The sequence below is a fragment of the Zophobas morio genome, unplaced genomic scaffold, assembly GCF_036711695.1.
Source record: "Zophobas morio isolate AGI-343-1 ecotype UQ-CSIRO unplaced genomic scaffold, CSIRO_AGI_Zmor_V1 ptg000789l, whole genome shotgun sequence".
NCBI lineage: Eukaryota > Metazoa > Arthropoda > Insecta > Coleoptera > Tenebrionidae > Zophobas > Zophobas morio.
The window spans coordinates 33446-53239 of NW_026972892.1; the positions used below are offsets into that span (position 1 = coordinate 33446).

Below are 19794 nucleotides of genomic sequence, written 5' to 3' on the forward strand. Positions count from 1 at the left end.
ATGCCTCAGAACAAATTTAACAAAATAGTACCTATTTCGTAACTAATAACAAAATTATGCCAATTAACAAAAGAATAGTATGTACCATGTGGAGGCCTTAAACCCACGTTTAGCCTTTATTTACACTAAATATTTTTGCTGAACACAATATTAAATTAAATAATTTAGCTTAAATCTTATGAGGATTTTTAAATTTTAAGTATTGGTAAAAACTTTAGAATTTTAAATCAGGCCAAAAACTTCGGTAAATAAGTTGTTGTGCCAACTTATCGAAACATGAATGTTAAACTATATTACGTAGGAATATTTTTAAAATGCTGTGTTACTTTCTTATAATGATCAAATAGTCCAAACAGTGTAAATAGATGTATTTTAATAATCACTTTGGATTAACCTATAACCACTGGACTCTTAAACTTCGACTTTTTTACCCCGTCCGCATTAAAGCTATGGTTTGTTGCACGTACCCGAGACTTACAGAGTTTTAACGCTCATACAAAATCGTAAAAACTTCAAACTAAAATTTTTTTGCATACTTTTTTTGAACATATAAACTTGCTAAGAATAAAGCAGTTTCTACTTTTTATTTCTTATATTGTAAAAAATCTCTTCTCCCTCTCTTAACGCTTGCACGAAAACGATTTCATTTTTAAAAACAATACAATTAGCACTTTAAACTGAAAAGCGTCAAATTAAAAAAATAAGTCAAGAAAATTTTAACGCTGATATTAATAAGAATAATATTTTTCATTATATTATAAACTTTTTACAGAATTTACAAGGTTTTTAAATTATCTTGTTATCCCTGTATCATTCCAAAATTAAATATATTGGAAAAGTAGTGAAGGGTATTTCTACTATAAATTATAAAATGAAGCCAACAGGAAATTTATAAGATATTATAGTTATAATATTCATTGCTACTAAAATATATAATGGATCCTCCTTGACCATAACAATAGGTAACTACAATAAACTTTTTAAGTTAAAGTAACCTTTAAAGAAATTATTAAAACCTTGACCATAAAATGTTCTTTTTATAATCTATTATAAAGATTATAAATATTGAAGTACATAATACACTAGAATTTTTCAAGAATATATATAACAAACATTTCTTACTATTTTATCTTTTTATATATTTATAATTTCTCCATATACATAGTCATATAAACTATAATTTTAAACTATAATATTTTTTCATATTTGGTATAATTTGTTTATACTTGACAAGCCCCCTAGGGGCTAAGAACAGCTTAAGAAATTTTAGAATACCAGTGCTTGTTCTTCAAGTTACTGCAGTAAGCTTTGTTCAGTGTACATTATTTACCATTATATCTTTAATGTAAAAGCTAAACTTAACAGCAAAGGAAAATAAATTAATCCTTAAACTAAAATTAACCTATAATGGATTTAAACTAAAATTAGGTATAATTTGTTAGTCCTCAAATTTCTTAAAATAGTAGAATATGTTATTTAACGGCATTTGTAGCTTCTCTAAAGGGGCGTGTTAGCTTTGTTATTATTTCTTATATTAGAACTTTTACTTTACTAATAAAAAATCTTCTTCCTTCATTATTTTACTATTGTAGTTATTTTCAGCTAAACTGAAATGTTTTTTTAACTTGACTGGAGGTGCCCTCAAACACCTCTTGATAAAAAAGGACAAATAGTCTAAATTTAGTTACTGAATTTTCCATTATAGATCTCTTCTGCGCCTATTTCCTTAAAGCACGATTTTAACCTCAAAAACTTATTTTTTTAAAAAAAACAAATAAAACTTCGAAGAAATTGATAAATTAGAAAGATTTATTAAAAATTGTAAATAGAATACGAGCAAGTGTTTACCAATTTAAATAGTTTTAACAAAATAGTTATGCACAGCTGGTCTACTTTAGGGAAGTAAAGCTTCTAGTTATGTGTTTTAAACCAGTAGCCGCAAGTACGACTTTACCACTACACGATTAGGGAAGATTCCCAATGTTGGATGTGCGGTTGAAAGGAGAGGACACTTCATGCCACGGGTATAGATGAAGAGCGTGGTCGCCGAAGCCGAAAGTCATAACTGCGTTGGCTTGCATTTTGAAATGTTGCAAAAATTCTTATGGTACAGCGCTCGTGCGTATTATTTTTTTAAAATTGTGTTGCGGTAAATTTGAAACCCAATAATGGATAAAAAAATTTATACAGCTTTTAAAGACATTCCGAAATTAGGCCAAGTACTAGTGCTCATGTTAAGAAAAAAAATGAAAAAAAAGACATCTTGGAAGCTTCGGAAAGTGCAGTACAAACTAAAAATGAGAAAGAAAAACTTTGTTAAGCCTTACAATAAGGAATGTTTAAAGCTTGCTTTCATTGTAACCCTTGGTAGTGGGACTATGCTACCACCCCAACGTGTTATTTGTTCCCGTCTGAACTAAGGTTGGTCAAATTTTTGTTCAAGAGCTTTACATAAATAAAAATATATAGTGCCACTTTTTCATTCTTCTAAAACACAGTGCATGTGTATCCCTGCCCTAGTATTTCATTTGAATCGAATAACAGAAGAAAAGTCCTTACTTCTTCAATTTCTCTAGATAAATTTAATCAATGATTTTATAATAAAATATATGAAATCAAACACTATCTCAGTTGGTCTAACTAAACCTTAAACCAGAATGCTACTATAAACTACCAAAAACCGCATCACTCTGTAACTGGTTATTGTGATTAAAGTATAAATTTACTTATGTTTATGTTAACAGCATTTTTTATCCTTTCACACTTAATCATTAAAGAGGCCTTTGAATTTGCTTCATGGAGTCAGTTTCTCAATGTGGGATCTATTTGTTAGGACCCAAGAGGTAGAGATTTTATATATTCCTCATTTAATACTGCGCGATATTTATAATTTATAAAATTCATAGTTAAAAATGCTTGCTCACAAATCTAAGTCGAGCCAAGCTGCAAGAGTAGCGGAGAGCAATCCAATTTAATTTCGGAAAAACGAGCCAAAACTTTGACTGGAAGGGTTTGACCAATTGATTTAGTAACTCTAAAACGTTCACTTTGAGGTGAGCTGGATTAATAGCAACCTCCGTAATTAAAATTGAAAAAAGATTTGTGAAAAGCTGGACATACTTAATATTCTTTTAAAAATCGATAAAACTTCTTTTCTAAACTTCGCGAAGCCTTGAACATTTTTTTTCATCAGTTCTTGCATTCAAGAAAAATGGTGCAGTTCACCTTTACTCAGATGCTCTTCCAAAAGTGTGAGTTAAAATTTGAAAAATTGAACCAAACCGAACAAGGTTGGAAAAAAATTAGTTTTTGTTTTGCACAGGTAACGCTCTTCTAAATTATTTAAATGAACTGTAATACCTGTTAAAAAAGTTAAATCCCACAACCAATCTATATTTCTGAGAAATGAGCATTCCTCTGGGAGTTGAGCACTCTCTTCTAAATTTTCTGAAACTAACTTTCTTAAACTTTAAAACTTTACATGGAGCTTAACCTCGAAATAGCCTTGTTGAGCTTTACTTTTCAGCACGCAGAATAGGCAGATACTGGCGCCTGTGAATACAAGTTTCCTTAAAAGTCTCGTCAAGTCTCATTATTATTGTTTCGGGCAACATAATTTAGGGGCCCTACCAGATTTAAAAATGCAAATATTTTTTGTATTAATAAAAGATGAGGAACTCAGTCCCGTATTGTGTTTTTTTTTTGTTTGTTTATAGTTTTAAAGATGCAGTCTATTGGACTGCAAGGGTCATTAAGTAAGTTATAATATCAATTGCTTTGGTCTATAAGGATAAAAAAAAAGCTGAAAGTAGTTAAAAACATATTAACTAGCCAACGAACAGTGCACTGTAGGGGAAATCAACGTTGTTCTTATCTTAATGTATATCTGTGAGAAAAAATTGGCGGAATTCTTTTTCATGAGCCCTGGCTCGAATGTGATTAAAGGATCATATCACCGGATCAAGAACACAACAAGTTTATATCCGTGGCACAGAGAGCTTCTTGGTGAATAATGCAGTGGTATTTAAAAACTTTATTTTTTAAAAATTCTTCCCACAATCCTACAAAACCTTACATTCCGGTCACTGCCGGAGCTCCATCTGTACGAAAACTATCCAGTTGGCCCCTAGTTTATTAACGATTATCTTAAATTTCACGGAACATCTTCACTAGGGATATGCCCCCGCGTATCTAGAAGTTTTCCTGTGATATAGAATTTTTCGCTGACACACCGCATATAATGCACAATTGTGCACTGTCAGTTACATCGCAGCTCTCGTCCAAAGAGAAAAGTCGGAGCACGCGGTCATACGAGGAAGTATTTTTTTGTTTACTAACATCATCTGCCATTTATAGCGATTCTTCTCGTAACAGTATATTTCTTTTAAGGGCAACATCATCTACAATTTTTAAAATTTTTGGATCAGCTACGGTTTTAGTATTTTTAAACATGGTTTTACTATTTCCTCGGCTTTAAAATAAAATTTTTTCCTAACAAGTGAAAGTAATAAAAAAAAAACTGAACATAGTTTCTTTCTGAATACTAGCCTTCTCGGAAAATTTTTGATTAAAGAGTTTTTTTTGTTTTGCTTATGGACTCTGCTCTCACCCTGAATTTATGGGATACTTTGTTAAAAACGAGGCATTTGATTGAAATACTGCTCCAAATTAAATTTTTTTGGCACGGCTACATAAGCACTACCATGGGACATACGGACTTAGAACCAACGCCTTTCACGAGTAAAAACTGGGTGCTTCCATTCGATGTTAAATTCGCGAAGAGCACTATCATCTTGGTACTTCCGTTTCCTAGCTAAAGTAGACGGCTGATTTAGGCTCGTAATGGAACTACAAGTGTACTACTAGGTATTTGTTAATGTTGGTTCAAAAGGAAAGTGAGATTATTTATTTGGCGCCAAAATGCAAGATACAGCACCAACACAATGGTTACGCACTCGAGCCACTGCTGTGTATGTCACTGCGGTGGATGGGAGAGGAGGCGGAATGACGGGCGCCGTGGGTTGGCCACCCAAGCTCTAAACTAACGTCATTTGCACACTGATAAATCACCAGACTTCTTAAAAAGATTACGTGGCCAGTTGAAACTATGAAAAATCAAATGATGAACTAGATGACAAGTCGCTACTTTATAACTGAAGAGTTTGCAAGCCTTGCGCCTTTGATATCACACTATTATTTGGGTCCTTAAGCCAAACTAGAGTCTATACCGCTTTCAGAATAGAAAATTTGAAATGACCCTCGATTATAAAAGCAATTTGTATAGGAAGAAGAAAACGGTGGTTTGCGTTAAACGTGATGGGGATTCTTATATTTTAAACCTCTACCTTCATACTTTATTAAGTCCGCTGTAGATACAATTTTGAATAAGGGTTACATATCAATATAAATGATCGCCTCTTAGTACAACACTTCCTAAATATAATATGTACTTCCACCATAGGTTACATGCTAAAAGAGTTTGTTTCTCTAGTTTTATAAATAACCGTTTATACAATTTAAAAAATTTTTCAAACTCGTGCTTTTTATAACTTAAATATAATATTAACTTTATTTACGAATATTTGTAATCTAAATTTGCTATTATTGAAGTAAACTTAATTTTAAGATTTGTACAATAATTGAATTCATACACTAAAAATCAATAACTGACAAAAGCAATCATGAACTAAAGATCATAAGCCTTCCCAAATCGACCCTAATAAACTCTAGTGGATCATTTAAAAAATAATCAGGAGCCCTACTACTAAAACACGTTTTTAATTTTTTTTTTAGAATAATGACATGACCTTTTTCCGTTACTCAATCACTAAAAAGTTTTAATACAAAAAGGAATGCCCTGATCGTAAACAATTAAGTATAATTGGTTTACGCAAGCAAAACAGTAAGTAGTTAGAATTTAAGACTGTGCTCCATTACCATGTGGCAGTTATCGAATTAAAAAAAAAGCTAAGTAATACGCATATAGAATAACAAGTTTTTTTAATAAGCATTTAAAATTAAAATTAAGCCTTATTTTCAAAATCAATAGGCGCCGGCTTTACAAAAGCAATTTCCCCATGATACTGAGAGGGCAGGAATGGATATAGAACCTTGGGAACCTTTATCCCTATATAAAAAAAGAAGAAATACGCGGTTTAATAACTATTAGTATAGAAAAGAACCTGTTTCAGTCTGATGGCATTCCAAAATAGCACAAATAGTTCGTGTTGAAGCGCAAAGTGTGCTATTCAGCATGTGAACGTGATCGGCCTTCTAAAAACAAGCAGTTTTCTTTTTTAAAAAAACTAATAACTTTAGTAAAGGCCTCAAACATCGAATCGAAGAGAAGGCGCCAAGGAGCAATACTTAATCCGAAGCCGTCTACTTTGATAGTCTGTGCAGTTTGAGCAGGAAACCAATTCCCTATAAGCCCTGGAGCCTTAATTATAATAAATTATTAAATAGCAACGTTGAACCGCTCAAGATCATAAAGTTAACTGCGCTAAAATGTCAGAATAAACGCTGTTATTTAAAACTACAGCGAAGACAATGTTTTATAGTGTTAAATGATAGTATTATCTTGATGCAAAAGCTCTTTATAATTATTACTTTGGAGAAAATAATATTACAGAACACTGCTTACAACTGCTTATTATCAATAATTCCTTGCCACAATAAAAAATTTTTCATATCTCGTTCTTGTGCTCGTGTCTTTTATGTTATAGGATTATACATTATCTCTTATTAGCTGTCCGTGTTAACTGTGTCGCTCCCAATAATTTCTCATATGAAGTTATTTACAAGTGCGCAATATTTTTATAATACCAAAATCTGTTGCTTGTGTTAAATTTAAGCGTTTCACAATAATATGAGGCTGCAAAGCTGATATCAAAGTTAAGTAATTTCTTATTATTATCCCGTGTACGTCCTATAACTGATTTAGCGGAGAGTTGAGTGATATGAAATGAAAAGATCTAGTTAATTAAGTCGGTGAGAAGCCCTATAATCCAATTTTTACACTTTTTTAAAATTTTTCAAGCGGCGTACCACTATTGTCTAAATGCAGGAAAAATCTCCATCGTTCATTGAAGGGTTAGACAAAATACTATGGCGCTTTGGACGACCTGCCAGCGGCTCATCTAAACCTTTGCATTCGAAATTAAAAATTAAAATGATTTCAAAAGAATCCGTTCAGAGAGGAATAGGATTCCACCGCCTTCAAACTTAATTAAGAAGCGTAGAGCTTTATATAGCGAAGCTTCTCTCTTGCCCCACAATATCTTCCAGTGAATTCTAAAACAAAAATAGCGAATCTCCGCAGTCTTGTATATATACAACCTTCTTATCAGTAGGGTACCGCAATCAATATATATAAAATTTAAACAACTTTTGCACCAACCCAGTTTTATAAAAAAATTTTAGATTTTTTTTTAAAATTTTCCCATTACTACTTTTTCAAATAGAGCGATAAATAAAAATGAAAAGAATTCTATATAAAAATTCACGATAAAAAGCTAAATTATAATATTCGTTTGTCTGAGTTAACAGTGAAAAAATTTTCTTGTATATAAAAAATTAAAAAGCTCAATTTGTAGATCACAGAAAATAAATAAGAAAGTCCTGCAAAACCTGGAAACCAGCCCTCGAGGTCATACTTCTTCGCTGCCGCAAGATTAAGTTCGCCGGAGACCATGTTGACCACGCGGTAAGGAATTTCCAAGCTTTGAAAAAACTCTTCTGCGTTGCTTATCATATTTTCCATTTCAGTCCAGGAATGATCATCTTTGGGGGAAGTTATTACAAACTGTTCTATTTTCTGAAACTAATCAATATATAAAAGTAACAAAGTGAGAAAATATAAAAAATAAGGCAACGTATAAGCGATGCCTGATGCACGCGAAAAATGCCGGCAGTGTCTCTTCCGTGAGAGCCAGCCTCCTTGCGAAAACAATTGCTGATGCCGACATACCGAAGTGGCTCCTTCAGATCCTTTTCCGAAAAACTTTCTCCTCGATGAAGCGCAGCTATTGGCTGCTCAGAAGTCGCAATCAAGTACGCGTCGCTGCGGCCAAAACAAAAAAGATGAGCGGAATCGAAAAGTGCACTATCGTGGAAGTCCAAACCCGGAACCAGACACGTGGTACAACTCTTCAGCAAACTGGCTAAGCTGAGCAACTTCCTGCATGATCTCTTGATTCATCATAAGCGGTGGAGACAAGGGCACGTACTTCTGCAAAAACCACGTGAAATGTCAATATGAACCAATAGGGCTAGAGGAACACCTACTTTGTCGCAAAGGAAGCGCAAGCCATAATGAAGAATAGCCATTTCCAGCAGGACGGCGGGCCCTGCGCGGAAAACCAATAGAACAGCAGGAACACGTGGCTAAGATTATATTAAAATGCCTTTCAAATAGTAACCCCGACTGCCCGCTACGACGGACCCCCGAGCTAGATCTACACCGTCGATCATAACAATGAGATCGCGATGAGAATACTTTTTTGTTGCGGTGCAATCCCCTGAAAGGTAAAAATAAGACTTGAAATAAATTAATTTTGATAAAAGATTTAAAAACCGAACCAAAAGTCCGGATAACTTCGTTATAAGATTCGTCATCGTGCACAGGAACTGAATGATGAACGATGTTCCCAATCTATAAAGAAAAATTTGTTTGAGTAATCAACTTTAAAACTAAATAAATGACCTTTCTTAAGGCTTCTTGCCTTTTCGCATCGAGACTAATTTTTAGTTCATTGGAAGTTGCAATTGCCTTTTCCAGAAGTTTTTTAAACTCAACACAATGGTGTACTGAAAGTTTTTGCAACTGATCAAGAGAAACACGAGTCAAATCTATAACAAAACAAATTAAAAAAGGAGGCCTTAAAAATTGTTAAAAAAATTTATTAAAGTACTCGAATTATGTAAATAACTTAAAGTATAAAAATTTCAAGTAACCTTAAAGGTATTAATAGTAATATATATTTTTTTTAAATAAAATTCGGCATCGATAAACTGAAAGACATCAGTGAAGAGCACTAACTAAAATCTAAAAACTGTAATAACCTTCAAGCAAAAATTCCGTTGGAAGAGTCTGAGGTAGAGTTGATAAATCAACGCTTTTACTTTTAAGTTCAAGCATTTTTGCTTTAATGCACTTGGAATTAACCATATTTAACGTCTTCCTTAGTTCAGATTCCTGGTAATCAGCTTTAATTGCAATAGTATATATATTAACTTTTTAAAAAATTGGTAATAAAAATTATTTGAGTAATGATTAGATATACTTTTGCAAAAACTAGTTTATCAAAGTTAAAGAACAATTAAAGTTTAATAGCACCTTTCCTCCACTCCCGGTCGAACTCTATAACTTCATCCGCCCATTTTTTCTCAGAATATCTTTTCTTTTCACTTTCATATATGATATTTACGTCTGAACCTTTTTCAGCCCGAAACAAGTCAATATGAAGGACCATTAATGTAGAAGAAAAAAAACTGTAGACAATTTGAACATGAAATTTAAACACAACTATCACGTGCTGCATAAAACGAGGCACAATGATATTATGACATGGTAAATCCGAGCTTGCTTGCAAAAGTAGCACAAACGTTCTACACTTCTTATACAACTTTATAGCGTAATAACTTAAGAATGTGACATAGCTTTAAGCAAATCATACCGATATGATAACTCTCAAAATTTGTAAAAATGAAAATATATATTAATATAAGTTACTCGTGAATTTTATTCTTGTGTTTTAGTCTGTCCACTTTGTTAATTTGTTTAATATGTATTAGGTCAATAGGAGCCATTTTTAATCCGTACCCTATGTAAAGATGCGATACTATGGTGTTTACTGTTTTTTTTTAGTAGTATCTTTTTACTAAATAGTTATTGTAGACTTTTACAAAAGATGATCTTTAATTGAGACTGTGTTTTTTATAATAAGGGTAACTAGGCCTTTTTTAAAGCTATAGTTCTTGACTCACGTGAATCATAATGAAAGAACTATTTCATTACGGTATCCGCCCGTTAATATATATAATACTAGTAAATAACGCTATTTAGTACCACAGCCACCAGTTCTGCAAATCGAGCGGCTGGAATATGTAAATATTACTGATACCTTTCCAGCCATGTTATTATAGTTCAAAACCCGTTAATTAGCCATGTTTTAAACTGTTCAATGCCTGTTAAGACGGTTCCAGAAATAGAACTCTTGTGTTATTTAAACATCACTCATTAACTGATCTTGCCTTCATGGCTTTCGACCAAAACTTTTCACTCCGATGAAGGCAATGTACTCGTCACTTAGCTATGTTCGCCAAGCTTTTTGTATATGTTCTGAATTGGTCACGAAAGCTCTTTCTGATTGCCTCTAATAAGGGACAACTTCTGCTTAAACTACAGGTTTATATACTCAAAAGATGCTCTATCGTTGTGTAAACAGCTTAAATTCTTCGGTGCTAATTTCTAAATGGCCATTTGATGAGTGTAGTAATCTACTGGACCTCTAAGCCGCCCGTGAGATTCCTGGTCGCAGTAGTATTTGAGTTGGTGATTGTATTAGGCTTACAGAAAGATTTTGTGGAGAAAAAGATGCAGTTCATAATTTTTAAAAGCAAATTGCAAATTTTAGGCAATGTTTTATCGCTTCAGTATTAGTATATAAGGATTATTCATTTAAAATAAAGAAGCATACCTTAATAAAATTATTAGTAATATCACTAAAAACTCTACTTTAAAAAATAGTAACGAAGACACAGATATGCCTCATAGAGAGCACGAAGATAGCTTTGAGTTAGAAATGGACAATACTTCCCCAATGCCCGAGATACTCCAACGATCCCGAGCCACCTTCCGCGGCTGCATCTCCTCTTAGGCGAAATAATATCCCTCCTGTGGTCCTCTGCAAAAACAGAAGCGAAATCTTTTTGCAAAACTTCTGCTAGCCAATGGCGCTAACAACATTCCGAAGTCAAAGGATACATATCAAGGCATTAAATATTTCCCGCAACAACAGACGAGTATCAGGCTATAACTAAGCTTATGCGTGATGAAGCGCTACCTCATTTTACCTACCAACTACCAGCGGACAAGTGTTTAAAGTTGGTTCTTCGCAGAATCTATTGCGATCTCGACTTCAAAACCGTCGAGGGATATTATGCACGCAAGGCATCTCACCCCATCGCGTGGCAAGGATGCACACGAGGACGCTGTCAATGGGAAAAAGGTACGAAGCGACCTTTACCGATTGCTCTAGTACATACATCGAGGTGTGATCAACAAAAGCTTTGGAATTAAAAACGGTTGCCACCTTCAGGTTAGGTGGACGAACTCCGAAAGAATTACCGAGTCGGACAGCGCCACGCCCGAAGGCTTGGGATAGTCCTGCTAGATGTGCGATTTGTGATGAAGTACACAAAGGCTGTAACTACTATCCGCGGGTGCTCACTACAAATAAAACCTTATTCCGGGGTCCCTTACGCGCCCTATTTGAGGACAGAACCTCATCAAGACACGCCTAATGTTCCCTTAGTTTCTAAAGCCCCTGGTCACGTTTCTAGTGCGAAACCTGATCAGCCACAGCAACAACCACCGACATTACGGCAGTTGTTAGCAATTTTAACGACGAAATTACCTAGGATGCTTGAAACTGTGAAAGGACTAGGATCTGTTTGCAACGGTTTCTGAACTGAAGACGCGCCGCTACATCCGAGTATTATTCTGGTTCAGAGTTAAAAGCATGAGCTCCAGGAGCTGTTACAACGTGAAAGAATTGACGTTTGCGCCATCAACGGGACGCACCTCCTTCCTAGGGCCGCATTAAACCTGTGCAACTTTGTTACGTATCGCCAAGACAGGGTCGATGCACGCGGCGAGGCGTAGCTGTCTTGTTAAAACAGAGCATTCAACATCGCTCGATATTTTTGCCCAGCTCTACAAAGACTCGAGGCCGTGAAAGTTCCCTACCTATGGCCGACCAGGGGTCCCTATCTGTGATCACTGTCTACAGGTCCCCTTGGAAGCCACTACCGCCCTCCGATTTGGCCTTCTTTGCGAGTGACTCTTCTGCAGTCTAGAGCGGGGATCTCAGTTACAAGCACCCTTAATGGAGCAGCCAAGTCCATAATTCATATGGTCACATCCTCCAGGCCTCTGCTAATGAGCACGAGCTGTGCATACTAGGCCCTCAGCAACCAATACACTTGGAGACTACAGGCACAATGGACGTAAGGGATGTCGCCATACTAAAAGATATGTCACAACGGCTACTGAAGCGCTCCACAAGCTGTCCTCCGATCACATTCTAGTTATTATCGCATAAGACGAGAAGGACACACCCGAAGACTATCCTACGATTTTTTCCCAACTGGGACTAATATATATTCTGTTTTTTTTAAATTACTCTCCCGCCATGTTCGTCACCACCGCCTGACCCTGCCCTCCTGGATGATGCTGTCCCCTTATTCGAAAGCGCACTGTATTAAAATTTTGTAGAATATGTTATGTTAAAAATATATTAATGTAAGAGTTAATTAAATATATACACTATAACGTGTATAACTAAAGTGAAATAACGCAGCGTATAAAATATATACATGATACAAGCCAAGGAATTAAAAGAAAACAAGGAAGGGAAAATTATTTTTTGACCGATAATGGTCTGTATTTATACCCTTACAAAAGGCCAAAATATGATTCCATACCAATAAGTTTAATTGAACCCGATAAAATTTTACTTTGTTTATTTTTGTATCCAATTAATAAGACAGGTCAAATAAAAATTTTTTGTGTTGATATACTTCTCTTTTCTTGTGTTTTTATTGGTGATTTCTCAGGTTTCTGATTGGATTAATTACGGATTATTTCCCAAAGAAAACTTAGAGGGTTAGTGTTGTGTTTTTCTGTTTGGTGTTTGTATTTTTGTTTATTTATGTGTTTTATAGTTGCGTACTTTATACTTAATGTATTATACAATATGATTTTGTAATCTATTTTTAATTTTATTTTTCTATTTGTAACTGTGTTTATGTATCTGTTGTTTAAATGTTTTTATATACTGATGTTTAGTATTTTTCCTTGTTACACTAAACATGACTCCCGCTACTTCCACGACAACTCGTGAAAGAGCGTATAATAAAGTATTTCCCCGAATGCCGAAGACAAACTTGCATTTAATCGCTTCACAGGTGCTTAAGAAAGAAGCTAATATCCCATTTTAACGATAAATGGGGGCCAAGATGCGCCAGATATCCGAACCAACAGCAGCCCTTCTTCCTTTTAAAAATTTGTGAAAAGAACAAAAATAGGGGGCACAAAGCCACTTTTCGTTAATCTCCTTACTGCCCCAAACGCGCCAGCTGCTCACCTAACTGCCAATGATGCGTTCTAACAGCTGTGCTTCCTTCTTTCCGATGTCCATGATCACCTGAGCTAGTTATTGTTAGCGAGGTTCAAGCGACTGTCGAAGCGCTATTCAAACAAAAGCGACAGGCCCGATGGCATCACTAATGAGATGCTGAAAAAATTGTCAATATCAGAGATGCATTGTCTGTACCTCTTAGTGAAGGTTGCGATAGTCCTTGCTCCTTTCCGATCCGTTCGAATACGGAACCCGTTGTGATGCTGCCAAATACACTTGAACCGTAAGTAGCAACTAATAAGCACCAACCCTTCAGTCTCCTGTCGGCTGTCAACAAAGTGGGTGAGACCGTTTCACTGTGCTGTTTTAAAGAGGTCGTTGACGCTCTGGATGCCTTGCCGGAATTTCAGTTAGAATTTCGGCAAGGGCACTCTACGACCCAGCAGCTCCTCCGCTTAATTGAATGGACCGCTCGCGCTTTTAACTTTAAGAGGGCAGTAGGCGCTGTCTTTCTTGACGTTGAAAAAGCACTTGATTGAGGTTGGCACGAAGGCCTGGTGTACAAACTGTGCTCGTTATCCGTTCCTCATAGTCTTTGCAATGTGCTAAGTCATATTTAAAAGGCAGCGTTTGCAGCGTGCGCGTGAGAAATACATAGTCACCGCTGCGATCTCTGTCACCAGCGGTCCCTCAGGGATCCCTTCCTTCGCCCCTTTTATTTCCAATTTAGATGAGCGACGTGCCCTGCCATCAAATCCACACACACGAAGAGCCCTCTGCAATGATGGTCGACGACCATTTACTCAACGTCTAAGTCTCACAACTGCTATGCATGCATCTGCATCGCTATCTTGGCGCCCTTGCTGACTGGTGCCGTAATTGGGAAGTATTTTGCAATGCGATGAAGAGCAAAGCGCTTATATTTACTTAGAAACGCGTCCCTTTGTTGGCGTGAAGATTCCGTGGTGTTCTCAAGCGAAATACTTGGGAGTCCTCATCAACAACAAACTTTTCTGGCAGCCGTACGTACACTTTCTTGTGGCGAAGGTCAAGGTAGCAACTAGGGCGCTTTCCCTTTACTATGCGGCAAGAGCAGTCTTTCTCCGCGAAACATACGGCGATTGTATAGGCCTTACATTCTGCGAATAATGAGATACGCTTCCGCTGCCCGGGCGTACGACTCCACTGCAAAGGAGTCGGCACTTCAAGGGCGACAAAACCTGCGTATGATGACAAAAGCGCCGGGGTATGTACCAAAGGAAGCTCTTCCCCGGGACCTCCAGCTGGATCCTTTGTACGACGTCTTTCAACGTAAAGCCAATGTCCTTTACGACAGGTTAGCTAAGTACACTTTTTTCGTCCGCTGGTAAGTGAGCTTATATACGAGCCACGGTACGGGGCACGTTATCGCCCCCCACGTGAAGCGCGTTAGCGCTAGTTTTTGTTTGTTACTGTCAAGAAAATAATATTTTTTCGAAAGACAGTTACTTTGTAATAAGTCTGCGATACTCCTGATTGAGAGCTCGAGTATTCAAAGACTTTTGACGCACCAGGGACTGTCATTTATAAATAGGCTAATAAAATAAACAAGCAGTCGCATTGATTTTTTACTGCGCTTTCGTCTTGGTCACGTTCGTATATCTGTACTTTACAAACATATATATCAATTTACAGTAAAATTAAAAAAGTCTCAAGATTTAAATACCCAACAATGTAAGCTTAACGTTAATAGTAAGTGATTCACTGAAACAAGATTGTGTGCTTATGTAATGTTGTTCGAGGGTTGCTTAAGAACTTAAGTCTTTTTAGAGCTTGAGTCGTAGTACAATCTTTATTGTTAATTAGTTTCTTTCATTAATATATAAAAGCATTTAGCTGTCGCCTAGGATTACGTTAAAGTTCCTCTTAGACCCTTACGAGCTATGTTATGGTTGTGTATAGCAGCAACTTTTAATATTGGCGGTTTATAATGGCAATCTAATTCAATAAAATAACACAGTATTCACAACATCTCAAACACAATTAAAACACAAGATACATAAACACAGTTACAAATAGAAAAATAAAATTAAAAATAGATTACAAAATCATATTGTATAATACATTAAGTATAAAGTACGCAACTATAAAACACATAAATAAACAAAAATACAAACACCAAACAGAAAAACACAGAACACTAACCCTCTAAGTTTTAATAGGGAAATAATCCGTAATTAATCCAATCAGAAACCTGAGAAATCACCAATAAAAACACAAGAAAGGAGAAATATATCAGCACATAAAAAATTTTTATTTGACCTGTCTTATTAATTGGATACAAAAATAAACAAAGTAAAATTTTATCGGGTTCAATTAAACTTTTTGGTATGGAATTATATTTCGTCCTTTTTTAAGGGTATAAATACAGACCAATACCGGTCGAAAAATTAATCCCGGTTTTAATATACTTTTCATATATAGCATTTTTTATACAAATTTTGATACAGCCCTTAGTTGCATGAAGATTGTACTTATGCATACGAAGGCTTCCAAGATTTTAGTCAATAGTCTTAGCCAAGAACCTTACCATATGCATTAGCACTAAGGTGAAATAAAAAAGTACATGCAGCACATGCGTAAAACCCAGACGTGATTTAAGAGAGGATCGCCTAGCCATAAGGAGTAATTTTTCCCGCTAGTGTCGATTCTAGATACTTTAGGACTTGCTGTACCAAAGTTAAACTCGCTCTCAAGAAGGTAACAAGCAATGGAAGGCAGAACACCTAGTTAGAGTGAACTTCTAACACTAAAGTCCCCTCAGCTTCAATCCACTTATTCGTACTTTCTAATCTAATATTGGTATCGAGTCGCGCTTGAGTTCTTCTTGGTTGTACGATCGTGTTGTCAAGAGGTAACTGGTATTATTAACCAGTATAAATATATATAACCGTGCGCTCCACAGTTTTTTCAGTCGTAGCACTAAATCGAAAGCCAGCACTTGCAGTTTGATAACCCTAACTTCCTGAGGAAGAGCAAACTCACAAGAAAACACTAATACAGAACTACCAAATCCATTACTTGTTCAGAGCCTCCTAAGACTAGTTCACCTCCCTACTCTACTGTCTTGGAGATGTTTAGTACTTTTTTGCTAATAGGAAGACTTAAATAGAGGTCTGTACAATGAAGGCTCGATAACTTCCTTGAGGCGATAATAACGCGTCTCTAGCAGATCTTTTTTAACAATGTTAGCAGACTGGTCGTCTTCGAAGACTGGTTTCGTATTTATAAAGATGAACGTAGTTCTGGTCGGGCGGCCATCCTCGAATAGATTAAATGCTCAATGTCAGCACTAGCGAACCGGGTGATGATTAGTAACCCTATATGACAAACTGCTTCCTTTAAATTGAGCTGAAACCAACAAGTAGGCTTTGGTATTTATCTCACTTCCAAGATAAATCCCACACAGTCCGTCGTGAAATGGTTGCATGCTAGAGAAAATAGTGATCAGGTTGGATGTTTACCGAGAAGAATTTGAAGTGATATTTGGACCATCTTGATCGATGCTAGTCCGCGTGGTTTGAAAGGGTCCTCCTAAAAATGGTAAATCCGGTCGTTAGCTTACAATGCTGACTTATATCTTGGTCTTGTAAATCCATTGAATTAAATGAACTAACTTTAAATTGGGGACACTGGCTAAGTTGATAGAATACAATTGACTTCTATAACTAGTCGCGTACGAAGGCTTAGGTCATCCTGGTTGTAGCTAACGAGTGGCATAGTTAATAGCAATATTTGCACCGATTTTAGGTGTCTGTTAGCCTTTGTTCCTAGTTAATGAGTGGTAGAATTCAAATAAAATCGTTAAAGCGCCCAAGTGGTTTTCTGTTGAATTAACGACTAGCATAACAACTAGTAGAATAAATGTCCATAGTAGGACACTGGTAGCTAAGATGTAGATAACACCTTTCGCTATACTCCTTCACAAAGTTCTAGCAGGTCAACTAATATACTGCATGGAAGCTGTAACTTCGCTTTTTACTAAAGGGCCGATTTTTTTCGGCACTTTAAGACGTGAACCAGGAATCGTTGTAATGAGTCCTTACTTTAAGGAAGAGGGAACTAGACTATCGCGAGGCTCCCAAGTTTTATATATTAAATATAAATTTAAGTATTAAGCAAAAACCTTAGCTAGTTATATTTTACTTTTGTCTTAATTTTTTATATTTTCTGTTATTAGTTTTAAAATAATGTTAAATTTGAATATTATATCTAACAATTTTGAGGAGTTAAATGAGTAATTTAAATGTCAACGGCTCATACGCGACGCTGCAATAATTATAAAGTAAAGTTTATGACGGCCCTAGAGATTCTTTAAATTATACGAACTGACTAAGAAAGAGGACCCCCATTGGAATTTTAGAATTTTACCACTTCTAATAAAAAGCAAATTAAAAAATTATAACTCTAGCTTTATACACTTGAAAACTTTTAATTTTATTAATAATAAACACACAAAATACGTTGTATTGATGTACGTAATATTAAAGATTATTATTTAATAGTAACCACCATGTCCCATCTTTTTAGGTACTTAAACAATAGTTCTTCGATTTACGTATAGGGTTTCTTATTATATAAAAATTTGAAATTAACCAATCAACTGTTATTGAGGTAAACTTCCTGCATTAAAAAATATAAAATTAACCAATCAAATCTACTAACAAGAACTTGTTTAAAGTTTTATCGCTCGAGGTAACAGGTATTTTAAAGGTGTTTTCTAGCTATCCTAGTTGTGAGTTTAAATACAGAACCTCATTAACTATAGAGCAATTTCTTAATATGAGATTTTTTAAGGAACTTATATTTTAAAAATAATCCTTTTATTGAAACTCTATGATATTCAGATCGTATCGCCTTTTAATATGGGTGTTCGACTTAGTAAGTTTGATCGGAAGGATTCCAATAAACTATTTTTTCGGTTAATTTTTTTTAACAATTTAAGGTATATGTAAAAAGTTTTTTTGCTTTAATAAAGGTCACTGCCAGCTTTAGTGCGTCGAAAAATTTTCAGCTATCTAAATGCTACTGATCTTATGATACTTTCGTTTACAAGTAAAAGCTTGGAGCTATTTATCAATAATAATTTGGTAAATACAATTGTTAAATAATGTTTTTGGGCCATATATACACCCATTTTTTTAATAAATAGTTATGGAGAGATTTATGCCAAAAAGAATTTGGTCTTACCGAGCTTGCTAAACCATTACCCGAATTTATCACGGTAGATCGAATTAATTTATTATTATAGCATAAAAAAGCTTACCTACTTCTAAATTTTTTTTTCCAATTTTTATACACGGCAGTTCAGGGACATGTACTTAGCCCTTGATGACGCCGCCAACTTATTTAATGTTGATCCGTGCTTGGTTAGTAAAAAAACTCTGAAATGTTGATAACTTTTGTGCCAAAAAAAAAAAAAGTTAAATAATGTCTTTTTTTAGGGAATACAAAAATTTAAGCAGATTGGGATAATAGAAGACAATCCTACCACAGTAGCTATGTTTATTAAAAACTGTAAACAGCTTAGCCGGGACCAGCTGGGGGTATACCTGGCTCACAGGTACTTTACTAAATTATTATTGCAAATTCAAACTAATTGCAAATAGAGAAGATATTTTACTGGAATGGATCCAATTATATGATTTTAAATTTCCTTACATCAGCCAGGCTTTGAGGTTATATTATTCTCAGGCTTATATATCTAATCAGATCCGGTAGGATTTATATATACGTCAGAATATTTCTCAGCTTAGTTTCAATTCCAAATTCTGGTCAAATAATAAGAAGTTTTATTCGGGCCTTTGCTTATAGATATCATGAATGCAGAAAACCACCTTTTTCTAAAGGTCCTCCCGCGGCGCGCATTTATTTAAAATCATTTTTAATTTCTTTAAATGAAATAAAACAGATACTACTTATCTTTTGGCCATCACCACGTTAATGTTAAGAGTTGATCTCGAGTGTCCCAAGATTCGCAATAATATGAGCAAACGTGAATTTATTAAGATCCTTCGCTCGATTGATCCAACTATTAAGGACAAAGATTATCTGGTTGGTGTCTACGATGACACTTACATGAATAGTAGAATGTTTACAAAGTATAACTGTGATATATTAACGTGCGCGTAGTAATATTTTGGATTGGAAATTAACTTATTTTCTTTAAGAATTTGATAAAAGTAATAGATGTGTTACTTTTGCTGTATAAATGTGACAAATTGACATGCACATAAAACATTTTGGACTGAAAATTATTAATTTACTGTGAATTGATGAAATTAATAAAATTGTTAAATTTACGTGTGCGTGGTAAACATTGGGCTGCGACAATTATATTCTTATAAACTTGTAATACAATAAATTTGTTATGCATATTTTTAAAGATCCC

General features: G+C 35.1%; 3 protein-coding genes across 3 annotated transcripts; 1 reads left to right on the forward strand and 2 right to left on the reverse strand.

Moving 5' to 3' along the window:
* Positions 1–6023: 6023 nt before the first annotated feature.
* Positions 6024–9465, reverse strand: LOC135121910 (serine--tRNA ligase, cytoplasmic-like). Its single transcript, XM_064046192.1, has 11 exons — positions 9338–9465; positions 9064–9207; positions 8705–8850; positions 8581–8653; positions 8287–8519; positions 8124–8230; positions 7888–8062; positions 7630–7822; positions 6333–6439; positions 6183–6273; positions 6024–6127 (listed from the first exon to the last, which is right to left on the reverse strand). The coding sequence occupies exons 5-11, from the start codon at positions 8326–8328 to the stop codon at positions 6024–6026; spliced, it is 819 nt and encodes a 272-aa protein (XP_063902262.1). The 5' UTR covers positions 8329–8519; positions 8581–8653; positions 8705–8850; positions 9064–9207; positions 9338–9465.
* On the reverse strand, positions 8469–9473 carry LOC135121911 (probable serine--tRNA ligase, cytoplasmic). The gene is made up of 4 exons (XM_064046193.1): positions 9338–9473; positions 8705–8850; positions 8576–8653; positions 8469–8519 (listed from the first exon to the last, which is right to left on the reverse strand). Exons 1-4 carry the CDS (start codon positions 9471–9473, stop codon positions 8469–8471), a joined length of 411 nt encoding a protein of 136 aa, XP_063902263.1.
* Positions 9474–18247: 8774 nt separating this feature from the next.
* Positions 18248–19573, forward strand: LOC135121907 (F-box only protein 8-like). Its single transcript, XM_064046190.1, has 8 exons — positions 18248–18324; positions 18382–18493; positions 18556–18627; positions 18710–18772; positions 18848–18966; positions 19013–19081; positions 19143–19252; positions 19315–19573. Exons 1-8 carry the CDS (start codon positions 18269–18271, stop codon positions 19533–19535), a joined length of 822 nt encoding a protein of 273 aa, XP_063902260.1. The 5' UTR covers positions 18248–18268; the 3' UTR covers positions 19536–19573.
* The last annotated feature ends 221 nt before the right edge of the window (positions 19574–19794 follow it).

Coding starts and splice junctions, on each gene's coding strand:
- LOC135121910 (XM_064046192.1), bottom strand. CDS start 8,328: ATGGCTATTCTTCATTATGGCTTGCGCTTCCTTTGCGACAAA. Junction 8,231..8,286: donor TGCGCTTCCTTTGCGACAAA/GTAGGTGTTCCT, acceptor TGGTTTTTGCAG/AAGTACGTGCCCTTGTCTCC. Junction 7,823..7,887: donor GCATTTTTCGCGTGCATCAG/GCATCGCTTATA, acceptor TATATTGATTAG/TTTCAGAAAATAGAACAGTT.
- LOC135121911 (XM_064046193.1), bottom strand. CDS start 9,473: ATGGTCCTTCATATTGACTTGTTTCGGGCTGAAAAAGGTTCAGACGTA. Junction 8,851..9,337: donor CGACCGGGAGTGGAGGAAAG/GTGCTATTAAAC, acceptor GTTTTGTTATAG/ATTTGACTCGTGTTTCTCTT. Junction 8,520..8,575: donor TTATCCGGACTTTTGGTTCG/GTTTTTAAATCT, acceptor TTTACCTTTCAG/GGGATTGCACCGCAACAAAA.
- LOC135121907 (XM_064046190.1), top strand. CDS start 18,269: ATGGGTGTTCGACTTAGTAAGTTTGATCGGAAGGATTCCAATAAACTA. Junction 18,494..18,555: donor TATTTATCAATAATAATTTG/GTAAATACAATT, acceptor TTTAATAAATAG/TTATGGAGAGATTTATGCCA. Junction 18,967..19,012: donor GGGGTATACCTGGCTCACAG/GTACTTTACTAA, acceptor AATTGCAAATAG/AGAAGATATTTTACTGGAAT.